General features: G+C 39.8%; 1 protein-coding gene across 1 annotated transcript in view; it reads right to left on the bottom strand.

Annotated features, from left to right (window-relative positions):
* Nucleotides 1-4,438: 4,438 nt before the first annotated feature.
* LOC119018224 (mothers against decapentaplegic homolog 3) overlaps nucleotides 4,439-13,162 on the bottom strand; it is a 36,435-nt gene continuing 27,711 nt past the window's right edge. Inside the window, exons 7-8 of the mRNA XM_037095739.1 lie at nucleotides 11,313-11,457; nucleotides 4,439-8,521 (exon numbers count right to left, since the gene is read on the bottom strand). Of these exons, the coding sequence (XP_036951634.1) occupies nucleotides 8,398-8,521; nucleotides 11,313-11,457 (269 nt within the window). The 3' untranslated portion in view covers nucleotides 4,439-8,397. The remainder of the gene's footprint in view (nucleotides 8,522-11,312; nucleotides 11,458-13,162) is intronic.

The following is a 13,162-nucleotide window of genomic DNA, read 5'->3' as shown; positions in this document are numbered from 1 at the left end:
TTTCTCTACACCCCAACAACACCTTTTCACCAGGCAGGGATTCCAACCACCATTAATCAGAGTGGTGACAGCCCATGGATGTCAGTAAATATGTTTCCCTCACTGCCTCTTTTTCCCACCACTCTCCTTTCCCACCCTCTCTGCAGCCCCTGATTGTTCCCTTTCCTTCTTCTCCGGGGTTTAATGTTGCTGCTCTTGATTTGATCTCTATCATTTACATCAGCTTTTAGCACTCGAAGCATTCCTTTACACATTTAAGTCACTGAAGTAGTTTCAGTGGAGAGAGAAACTGAGAACATATTGACAGAAAAAAAAAAAAGACAATTGTTTCTCGAGGCAAAAATTAAACTCTTTTTCTTGTTCCTGCTGCACCAAACATCCTCCGACAGCCAGACTCCATTTGAATATTCTATATGCATGGCTTTTTTTTTTTTTTGCACTGAACATAAGTGTTGTCCAGGTGCTTATGAATGTTGTGGAGTGAACGTGGAGACAGTGTGACAGTTTCCTCTCCTGCACGGGTGGTAAAGCTGACAAGGCGGGATGAGTGTTGGCGAGCGTAGAGGCTCGTGTGTGTGTGTGTGTGTGTGTGTGTGTGTGTGTGCGTGGGTGACGTGCAGGCAGAGGGCCAACAGCAGCCAGTTGGAGAAGTGGGCGCACATATCGGTTGGCATGCAGCGCCGGGTACCTGCTGCTGTCCAGAGACAGCTGTAATGTAGCCACCCGTGGCAGAGCAATCAGGTTGGTGGCTACTGAATGCTGATAATGCTGCAGTCTGGCAGACGGAGCTGCGACCAGCCAATGACAGGAAGTCCTCGCGAAAATAACTCAGGCTGGAGAAGTAAACGGAAAGCAGGAGAGAGCTGGACGAGATAAAGAGGGGATGAAGAAAGAGAAACAAATGGTGACCTTTGCAGAGATGGATTTGTTTACCTACTTGTCGACACCTGCTCCACAGTGACCTTCACACTGAGGCAGGGCTGACAGCACTCATCTGTTCATCTTTGTGTCCGCTCGTCAAGTCCTATCAATTCAACACACAGCAGTGTGTCCTCAGTCTCTGTCGATGCAGGGAGCCCTTTCATTCCCCTGCATGCTTTCATGTTCATTTAATCACTATTAGCTGTAATCATGAGGGCCAGAACAGGCTCATGGTGATGATTGTTTCCCTGATTAATGAGTCATTCTCATACTCTCGTAGAAAGATATGAGCCTTTTTTTATTTAAAAATGTCTGTGTTGCTAAATGAGATCAATATTTGTGCGGTGATTGAATCCTAACATCATAATTGGTGTTGTACCATAATGTTTCATGTGTCGTCTCAGTGCAAATGTCTTATTAAGAACCTGCCTCGTGTGTTTTAAAGGTCCTGATCAGTTTATCTAGAAACAAAAGTAAAAACTGAATATGTTAGAGAGCTGAAGTCACGACTCCTCCAGTGGACCTGATGGGACCTTGTTTTGGAAAAACTTTGTTTAGTGCTGAACGGAGAGAGACAAATCAGTTTTTTTATCCTGCTTGAATTGTGTCATAAACTCCAACAGATGTTTGCCAGTTTAAAAGATAATTTTCCAAGTCTTTAAAGTCGCAGTTTGTCCAGAAACATGCTGTTAAACCGCTCAGTGAACGACATCGAATCCCTCAACACAGGTCACCAACACCAGCATGGCCGCCAATCCGGCTCAGAAAAGCCTACTAAAAATAAAATCAGAATAAATCTGCTCATATTCACAATTTTGGTTGTTTGGTAGCAGACACAGGTGAGAACACAACCTCTTTGGTGTAGGTTTTAATGATACAGGAGGCATTATGGTGGTCACACTGTTCTAGGTGCAGAACCATTTATGGTTCTTTTGAAAGTTTTTATTAATGTCTGATTTATTGTGTGGTTGTGTTATGTTTCTGTTTGTTCTCTTGTGAAGGTTTAATGTTCTCTGGACTGCTTTTGAAGAGACATCTGGATAAGACGGCCTGATTAAGTAAAGAATGATTAAAAACATAAGCAGTTGACTTTGGATGAGGCTCGTCAGTGATCCCTGCAGCCAGCAGATGGCAGTGTTGAGATGAGGAAACGGTTACACACACTTCAACTGTGACAGTGGTGCACAGCACAACACAAACCAACCAACAAACAGGGATTATATCTTCAAATAAACAGTTCCAAAAAGACCAGAAAACATTAATATGGGTGTTATTTAACTGCAAGTGATAAAGACGGTGATTGAACTGAGACCTTTTAACCAACAGAGAAAAACATTTAAAAGCTAAATTGATTGCAGAGTGTAATGAAGTCGACCTCAACACGTCCTGCTGCTCCTCACTCATTTTAAGATGGCTTATTTCTAAATCTCGTCTGTGTGGAATAAATCACAAGAGGCCATGATTTATAAATGATTTTCTCCCAGACAGAATCACTCCCCAGTCCCCAAAACACAGCCTCTGCTGCCTGATATCATCCACTGTCCAACACCATGAGACAGCCTGTTCTTTATTTAGTTTAGTACGTTAATAATCTGAAAGCATTTTATATTTACTGTCTTGAGCTATACTTCTGAAAAAAGTAGCCCACATTAAACTGTATTTCTTGTACAAGTCTCAGTGAAGTACAGCTGATGGATGCACCATGTAGCTATAGTACTGTCCTGATTCTTTGAGAAGCAGATCTGCCTCCTCCGTTATTAGTGGAGCAGCTCCAGATGTAATGCATGCACATACAGTGCAGTCTCAATCAATGATTCATATTTGTCCTGCGTTTGACTCCTCAAATTTAATTATTCAATGCCTGTGTTGTCTGGAAGGAGGCTCGGGCAGAACAGGAGACTGGTGGAGACGTTAATGTAAAGCCGACTGTGTCTGATGCGGTCACACAATGGAGACACTCAGACCTGCAGCCATGTTGTACAAAATGTCAAAAATATCTTCCTGCTGAACTGAACTGGTTTCTGTGCTGCCGTCCTCTTGCTTCAACAATTGATTTTCTCATGTAGCCCCAAACTATTTGTCACCACAGCGCTGCGGTTTGAAGTAGTTTGTTCGTCCCTTTTTACCTTTAGGGCAACAGAACAAAGCAGCATTCACATTCAAAGCCATGTCGTGCCTCTGTGACAGCACAAACACTTATGGTTTGTGTTAGCTTGGAACATAGCAGTAAGTGAAGAAACATGAGAGTCTGCTTCGAGCCTTTAATTACTGTTTCTCTCTGTCTTTGAAGACAGCACCAAATTATCCAGCACAGATGAGGAAATCCCCAAACTGAAGAAGAAAAACCTGACATGTCTCCAAAGAGGACTGGAATGACTGCATTTATACAGGCTTCATGCTAACATTCAACTGTAGTAAGGACTCAGTATGCTATAATAGTCCATGAAATATAACTGTATGTGAAAGTTTCATTTGTAAGAAATGGCCAGAATGTACATCCAAAACTATAGGAGGTAGCATAAACAATAAATGCATCAGCAAGTAACTCAGTTAGCCATGGAGGCCCTGTTAGCTTACAGAAGTCTGCCTGCCTTGCAACTTCAGGTGATGGGGAGAGTCACCGAGGTCAACCAGGCTCAGCTGCCTCCTAATGAACACAGGTGGACACAGGAGTGGGACTGAACACAGCCTCTGAGACTGAGGGGGGACAAGACGGAGGCTACAGTACAGAGGCGATTTACAACAGCACTGACCAGGACTTTGACCTTGGAAACGAGAAGATTTAGCAGATGGGGACACCAGATTCAGACATCAGCAGAGGGTTATAACAGTGTATAAAGCCGGTAATGTTTTCACATCTTACTCTGTGAACTAAAGATTTATTTTGGCCCATATGTAATATTGTCATAGCAGCAATATTGGAACTTAATCCATTTACATTTCCCATTTCAGACGATCTCCTCCTGTTACAAAAAGTGGTATTAGGAGACAGGACAGGCTGGGCCGGGGCTATGACAAAAGGTAATTTTTTTCAAATTCTGTTGATTGTATTTCTTTTTTGGATATTCTAAACTAAAAATGATGCCATTTTCTTGTATATTTCTCCTTTAACACACACAACTGTACAGGTCATTACAGCAAATTATGAGTCCTGCTACAGCTAATTGTTGAACATTAAGAATCCATACAACACTAGGAATAATAATTTATCATAAATCACATCTATAATGTTTTGTAACTGTTGAAATCAAAAGAAATCATTGTGTGTGTATGATTGTAGTCATGAAGCATTAGTAATGCATTCTAGTTCACTATGAATGCCCCCATGAAGCACTAAAGAGCCTACAGTTCTCACAGAAAGTCTTGCATGAAGAGTTGGTCTGATTTCTAATGCTGAATGAATAAATTATTATGTATTCGTCACTTAGGCTCAGTCTGAATGAACACGTTGACAGAAACACACGTGGTTTGACATTTAAGTTGCTTCAGTTCCAAACACGACACGTCGGCCACAGTATCACCACAAGATATATACTTTTATTCATGGACCAACAATAATAAACAAAAATATAAAGCAACACATCAACTTTTTATAGGCAGAGAAAAATAAGGGTACAATTCTTATACAAGACATCTAGAAGACCAATTGAGAGCACGGAGACATGAATCACAACTAAGAAACGACGATTACAGTGAACAATTTAAACAAGGGGGAAAAAAGCATAAGCATCATAACTTGAAGAGCGTATAAAAAAAACAAATTTGTTTGCAAAACATTCCCTACTGGGTAGTTACATTGACCACTGGGTGGTTAAAGAGCCCATTAGGATCAGGACTGCTGTGTTCAAGGACACTAGAAGCTCTAAAAGAGCTGTCTGTCTCAGATTAGTAGATGCTACTGTTTCTGAAACAATCCCACACTACAGTTTGAGGAAAATTAAGCATTAAGAGTCAAATCCTATGGCTTTGTGGTTCTCTTGAGTCCCTAAAATGTTAAAAGATTAGCACCACTGGGCTGGCATTAACATCAAAAGCTGGGTTAATGTAAATAAGTTCTGTAAAAAGAATCCAAACATGTCGGTGTTCACCCACTGTGTCTTTGTCTAGTGTTATAGAACCAGAAGGAAACCGATCCACTTCCACCACAGCGGGGTACTGACAGCAAACAGGACCAAAGCTAAGACTTTTCTTTTTAGCTTTTTTTGACATTTATTCTAACTTTAAAATTATTTTTAAGCTTCTTTTTCTGTTGACAAAACCACCAACATTATAAAGGTTAATGGTCCGATTATAACACATGTATGCACTTTATGTACATTGACCTAAAAAATAGGGACATCAGATGTTGAGAAGCTACTGTTATGTACACACCTCCGTCTGTCCAAACATTTCCCTTTGTAACAAGCTTTGCCTTTGTCTTCACAGGTAGAAAAATACAAGGTCAGTATCCCTGCACCTGCTGGCAGTATTTTTCTGTCACGTCATGCAAAAACACTAAGGGCCAGATGTATAAAGGGTGTGTACGCACAAAAACAAGAGTATGCCGTCTCCCAAACATGAACTGGTAATTATTCTCAAGGAAGAATGTGGGGAACCTCACGCACTAGGGGTGCCTAGGCTTGTCCTGGTATTTTAAAAAATAAATACTAATACTGTGTTAATAGTATTAGTATGATATCATTTAAATATAACATGGTCATAGGAGGTGGCAGCTATAAACAACAATGCTGGTTTCATCTCGTAGAACTGGAAAAACTTGTAACGTGTAATTTGTTTTTATCGAATGCTTTTATATTAGTGTTATTATGTGTTATTCTTTCACACATTGAAAATTTCCCTTTTAATGATCCTTTCATTTGGTCCTGATTAGCAAAGTCTTTTTTCTCTCGATATGTTAGTCACTGATCATCTGTTGGACGTTTAGTAATGATGATTGCGATGCAGTGATGGTTTACTGGGACATGTGCGGGTGCTATAATTAGCCACTGTTGTACATAGCTGTTGTACGTAATGACAGCTGTTCTGGTGCTGCTGATGAAACACAGCCTAAAAATAACACAGTGCTTAATAATTTCTGTTCTCTAGGTCTAATGAGGGCACAAATATCAATGTTCAAGGACAGTTAAACGTCGATTTATGGATAATTGTGGGAGTGGAAATGAAGCTTGTGCATGTGGACCCATTTCCAGATTTATGAAACAGAACCAGCAGTGACATTAGTTTGTCAATCAGACGAACTGTGAATGATCAACCATCACCAAATTTGTAACAAAGTCTAGAGAAGGCTACATGTGTTGCGCGCCTGAATGTTTCTTGGTAAGAAGTGGTTTGAGAAGCAGCTATGATGCTGAACCAGAAGGTGACACTACAGTTTGATTTGGTACAGTCACATATTGACTCAAGACCAATAGACTCAAATAAATACAAAGCTTCAGGCGACAGAATGAATGCATCTACATATTTCCGTCTTTGTGCGTACACACAGTTTTAGTTTTATGCATCTGGCCCCTGGAGCAGACAAAGTCATCATTGCCTTTAATGTCCTACAAAAATAATTGGTAACAAAATAGAGTTGTACATTTGTCCTTTTCACTAGTTTCTGTACATAATTCTTGTTTTTTTTGTTTTACAATCCTGAGTGTGCAAAAAAGTGGATATCACTGATGGCTAAAAATAAGACCAATGTTATGGACTGCTGAGAGAGATAATTAAAAAAGCAAAGGCATCTTCCTGCTCTCTTCACACAGCCGTCTGCAGAGCACACACGAGTGTTCCTACTACAGTTTGTGTTCACTTTAACTAAATGTTTGCAGAATATTACAGTCTGTGAGATGTTTTCAAGTTCTGTGTAAATGCCTATTATATATACTAACTACGACACAATACAATGCTGCAAAAGTATTTTGCAAATTGGCAAAGCATCCTGAAATTAATGCAGGATATATTTCATAAAACCCTCTGAGAAGAACTACCGCAGCTGTCAGCTACAACTGCCATTAAATGAACTTTGCCAACTAGAATATTAACTTTTTACAAAAGTGCATCCTCCTCCTCGTGACATCTGATGACTGCCACAGTCTTTAAGTACTCATATATGGGTTCAAAGAGTTGTACCTCCTGTCTGCTTTGACTGCTCAGTAATCTGGGCCACCATTCAAATCAAAGTGTGTTTACACTCTGACTTACATTTGCCTAAAACAGTAACTTTCAGTTCAATGTAAAGGGTCATAATAATTATATATTGAATAATTTATAAGAAGTGACTTTACTTTAAACGAATCTAGGGAATGGATTGGCTAAAAATTACAAAATAAAGACGACAAATGATTTGAAGTAACAAAGTAATTCTGAGGTAACTGGTTTCCTGTCTTTTTTAAGTAAAATCAACTTTTAAATGTACAGTGTCGTTAAACCTTTTATTTGTTTCTAGGGTTTATTACTTGGGGATTTTACATAAATGTTTTGCATTTCAAATTATTTTTTTTTATTTCCCCTGTAATAAATTACACATCTATTTATATGGTCAGGAAACTGATTATCTCAGAAATACCAAGTAAAGAAGTGAGTTGTTGCAACTTAAAATGACTCAAAGTAGTGGTAATCGGTTTCTTCCTTTTGTTTTAAGCAAAGTCACCGTCAGATTTTGCAGTGAAGGAAACTTTGTATTAAATTTGACCTTTTACATTGAACTTATCTAAAAGAAATAGATGGAGACATTTACATGCCATAAAAATACTTAAACTCACTGTTATTAGGCAAATTATTCTTTTGGGGAGGAAAGAAGTTTTACCTCGAGTGTTTGTTTCTGTATTTCTTTGTCTTGTCAGAGTAACGCAGCCTGCATGAAATGACAGTATGAAAACCTAAACAAATATCTGTGCAAGGCTTACAGTATATTCCTTCACACAGTGCTAATAAATGGTGGTTGAACATTTCCTGGTTTAAGCGCACTGGGTCACATTTGTAAATGAATTCATAACCTATTGAATGCCCAAATACAGAAACAAAGTCATGTGAAATGCATTCAACACAATCATGCTTTACAAAATTGTTATTAATGCTTAAAAAAATTGTAATTCATGTTTTAATACCACTATTCACGTTAAAATCTGTACAAAAAATGTAAAAATCATGAAAAATAGGGAAAGAGAAACCTCTGAATTGATAAAAACTTCCTCCTGTTGTTTCAGCCATTCTGGCTGTTATAGATGTAAAAATTCTGGACATGATGTGGAAATCATACTAACATGGTTTACTGCACTTGTCCCCTTTCGCCACATACAACATGTATATAAAAAGTGCTTCGACAGCTGGTGGGAGGAAGTTACAGATTTAGGATTGGCTGAGTGAGAGGCGGGGGGGCTCAACATCTTTCCATACTTGTGCAGCCATTTCTTGTCTGCATGCAGTCTGTGTGTGTGTAGTCACTGACAGGAGATGTGGTGTACAGGAAGTGGGTGTGAATGAATTGTTTCCCTAAGAGACGCTTGAGCAGCGGATGCTGGGGGAGCCCATTTGTGTGAGCACCTTGTCGAGCCACTGCAGGGGGCCGTTCAGGTGCAGCTCGATCCAGCAGGGGGTGCTGGTCACCGTCTGTCGCCTACAAGAGACAGAGGAGAGCAGAAACAGATGTTGAGGATACAGAGGAAGCTGTTTCAGAGCAGGACCTGTGTGAGTAAACTTACAAAGTCAAGTCAAACTGCTTGACTTTCATTTTAGGTCTGAAGTCAGGCAGACAGAAGAAGCTACCCTCAGAGAACAAAACAAAAGTACCCAACAACCTTTCTGTGAGTTACAATTAAACACTTTTAACAAACTTGAAAGGCAAAGTATGTAAGTCCGGCTGTCAGGGATCTCTCCATCAAAACAATGACAACAAAAGATGGAGTTTGACAGCGTCGAACAGCAGTGTGGGATCATGGGAGTTCTTGGCTTCAACATTAAACAACCACCATAACAAATGAAAGTTAGTAATTGTGTTCCATCATGAGTGAGCATCAAACATCAGTAAACAATAGAGTGTTCAGTAAATTTGTCAAGTTCCTTACTTACTCTCTGATGTACCATCTGGTGTTTCCCTGTAAGTTAAATGCTCTAGATGAGGAAAGTTGATATGATGCTATGATGACAGCCGACTAAATTCAATGCACCGTTAGCCTGAAAAAATGTATAGACTTCTCTGGGTTTAGATATTAATGGAAACTAAAGCTGCAATTATTTGCTGATTAATCAATTAGTCAATCAAAAGAAAATTATTGACCACAATTTTTATTATCAATTAATCACATCAGCCATTTTATATGTAAGATCAAATAATAATAATAATAATAATAATAATAATAATAATAATAATAATAATAATCAAATAATGCTTAAGAGAAAAGTTAGTTGACACAGTCAAAATGTCATCACACTGCAACTGAAAACAGGGAAGTTCAGTTTTATAAACATTTTTTGACATTTGCTACAAACCTGAAAAACCTCAGGATGTACAAAGTGATGCCCATGTTTCTCCACTTACTTCCCTGTTCACACCGGAATCATGTGCTGATTCTCTGTATCGCTGTATGTGTGGAAGTTACAGATGTGGAGAGGGGGGAGAGTTTCACCTTGACTCTGATCCGCCACTGTGATTCAGAGCAAAAAACTTTAACTCACAATATCTTTGTCTCCTTTCACTATTGTGTTGTTGTAGTTACTGTCTCTGACAACTTCACTGCGACGGTCAGCCTGACCGAGACTACAGTGAACTTTCCCCCAGTAAACAGCCTCCCTCCCCGCCAGTGAGAGTCAGTCAGGGTCCTCTATCTGATGATGGTGATTATGTGATTACGTAGCTGTTACTTATGTTTGGTGGGTCAGGATCTCAATCACATCATATTATAACCGCATCCATATGATTATAAACAGTCAGCCAGTACATGTTTAGATTAACAGGACGACACCGGTGGAAACACGTTAACAAAAAAAACCAAAACACACGGATGTTAAAGTCTGTCATGATGTGCACCGTCATGCCTCTTTCGGTTCTGCAGGCACTGCTTGGTTGAGTGTGAGCAAACAAAGGCCGAGATAATGCAGAGTCTCCGTGTGAAAAGGTTTACAGATTATGAAAGAGAAACATTAATTTATTTTCCTCTTGATTCTAGAAAAGAAAACCTTGGAAGAGGCCTTGTAAACAGAACTTCTTCATTTCTAAAACTTTTCCTGATTACAGCAATCATGCAGAAATAAGACCAACAGCAGCAGCAGAAACACTGCTGACACTGTGTTATAAAGTACACATTGTACTGTGTGTGCTATTTCAAAAAAGAGAGGTTAGATTTCCAAAAAGATTCTGGTTTCAGCAAGCCTCACCCAGTGATAACCCTGTCATTTCTGCCTCTGTGCTCTGACACGACTCTGGAGAGTGATGAGTGGACAAGGCAGTGGGTTGAAGGGTTTTCATAAAACTGAAAATGTCATTCAGTTGAAAGTTTCGAGGCAGCATGAACAAGTTAAGTAAATAAAACAACTAATCGTATCTTCTCTCAGTCAAAGCGAACAGCAGCAGCAGGAAAAGTGTTTCCTGTATGTTGTCATCCATCTAATTTATGTGTTGGCAAGCCAGATAAACAGAGACACTTGCCTGCTCTGAGTGGTTTATATGGTTTGTCTCATGAGGGCTGGAAATAAGTTGCTGTCTAGATCAATTACACAAAAAATTTAGTTTACGTAAGATCTTTTCATTCCTCTTTACATTTAACTCTCCGTTATCTATTTTTAGTGAATTAAAAAAGGAAAGCTAAAAGGGACATAAGTTTTAAAAAACAACCAAGAGTCAGCGTGGGAAAAGAAGGAGAGAGTGAAGTGTGGGTGGAGGTAGAGGAGAAGGCAAGCCTGGCTGGTCCAGTAACCTGAATCCTGTTTTTAAGTGTCTCCACATGTTAGGATCTGGTCTGGACAGGACTGCAGCACAAAGGTTTCCCCCTGAGGAAACCCTTGGGTGCAGAGCCAGCTTTTAGCCAATCATCTTCTCCCCATTTATTCCATCGTCTCCTTTCTTTCTTGCTATCAGTGAGTCAGACTGTGCGGAAAACAGGGAGGGGACGGAAGAGGGAAAGTCTGACATCTCTTTTTGACACAGCACATGTGTTTGTTTAAAAATACTCAGACGTGCCAACTGGGGCTTGGTTCTATTGATGAAGGCTGGGCGACGTCACATACCGGATTCACCAGAGTGTGAGCAGATGCCTGCGAGTGGGGGCGGATGGATTGTGGGGTGTGATTCATATTTTTTTTTGTTTCTATTGTCTACGTTTATATAAAGGATCGATTTTGTGCACAGCGTTGTTTCTGTTGGCCGTGACTTTTATCACCTCTGAGTCATTTGTTCAAAGCTGATCAGTTACCTGTACTCGGCTCCCCAGCCCTTGACGAAGCTCATACGGATGGTGCACATCCTGGTGAGTTGGTACACAGCCTCAAAGCCCTGGTTGACTGACTGGGCCAGTAGGGCAGCAAACTCCTGGTTGTTGAAGATCTTTAGGTTACAACCTTGAGGGAACAACCGAGACACATCCACACATCAGGTCACAACAACTCGTCACAATCACCTTTACTGTATTTAGAGGTTTACATAAGACTGAGGACATATTTTGGAAGTTCTTGGGAGTTTTTCACTGCATACGTGAAAAAAGGTATAAAAACACTGTTGTGGCTCCACTTTAAAATACTGTTTCTTTTAAACTGTCCAACAAAAGAGAGGGCTGCTATAGGAGAGCAGTGCTACATCAGTGGAGCATTCTTTTAAACATGTGTGGGAGCTGTGGAAGACAGCTGGTCTGAATGTTCTGTGCTTTATTTTTGACTGACTTTTTGCCCCTCACAGTTTGTATGGACTGATCTGACATCGGTGGAATCTCCCTGGCATTGTAAAATCATCCAATTCCCACTGTTTTATAGGTAAATAAACTGTTTTTTTAAACATAACTGTTTCTCAAGTGAGACATTTAATAAACCAGCCTTAATGATACCCCTTTTCCAACAACGTGCTCATTCTGGGCTGGTTCTGAGTTGGTTCAACCTGCGTATCCCCTAAAAACCTGTTTTCTTTTTCACCGACTATAGAGCAACTTTAGAATCACGTCATTATATACGTCTCTAAATTTCCCAGCATCACTAGCAACAACTTAAGTGTTGCTCCTGGCTTTGCATGCCTACATAGGCAACAAATGTGTGCTTGTTGTCGTGATTGCTATGAATGACTATGAGTGAGGAGAAAGGTTATCAACTACCACATTTGGATTATTTTGAACAATCAGCATAAGCTGCTAATGTAAGCATTTGTAAGCCCTTTAGCTTCTAGCTAGCTACAGTATCTAGCTTCAACTATTCTGGTATCAATACATAGAGAAAATGTTTGGATAAGTCAGCCTATATGCTACACTAGCTCTGGTTTTTAAAAAGGTTTAGCATCAGTGACACTCTTGCACCAGTTTCCTGGCCATGAGACACTGGCACTGGCTCCGGACTGGTCCATGAACTACCTTGGTGGAAAAAGGCCATCAGATATACAGGGTGTGGAAATAATTTCAACTTATGTTTAACCTTGTGAAGTCCTTACATGAATCTGTCTGTATCCAATGCAGACTTTTGTTGAACACATTACAAAAGTGTCTGAACTTATAAGAAAGCAGTCGTATCTTTTATGTAAAAGTGACTCAGGTGCTTATTCAGAAACGAAACTAACACTGCACACCGACAAAAAGAGGTGCAAATCTGAAAGGGGTGAGTGATTCAGACAACAAAGTGAAAAGCTGTTTGTGTAATCATCTTGCTTCTGACAACAAACCTCTACTGAAACTTTAAGACGTGTTGCGCTTAAGGAAAAGCATATAACACCGTCAGCACTTTTTGCAAATCATGTGGTAAAAGTAAACAGATCAGGAAGAGGAAAAACTTCTGTTCTGAATCATCCATATAAAAAGAATTAAGTTAGATTAATCACAATTTGGCAACTAACAATGTTCTCCAGTGTCGTCAGTTTTGCCAGGGAAATTAAAAAGCGCTCAAACTGGAGAATTTTGGCAGCAGAAAGTCACTGACAAACACACATCTGGAGGAGATGTGTTGGTCAGTGACATCCAGTTCTGCAAGTTTATATTCCTGCCTGATAGAATACACTCTTTTTCTGGGGGATCAGTGTCTTGCTCAAGGACTCTCAGAAGGAGCTTGAATTCAAGCCACTGTCTCTGTCATG

This window comes from Acanthopagrus latus, chromosome 4 (assembly GCF_904848185.1).
Source record: "Acanthopagrus latus isolate v.2019 chromosome 4, fAcaLat1.1, whole genome shotgun sequence".
Lineage (NCBI taxonomy): Eukaryota > Metazoa > Chordata > Actinopteri > Spariformes > Sparidae > Acanthopagrus > Acanthopagrus latus.
This window is presented reverse-complemented; position numbering and strand designations above follow the sequence as displayed.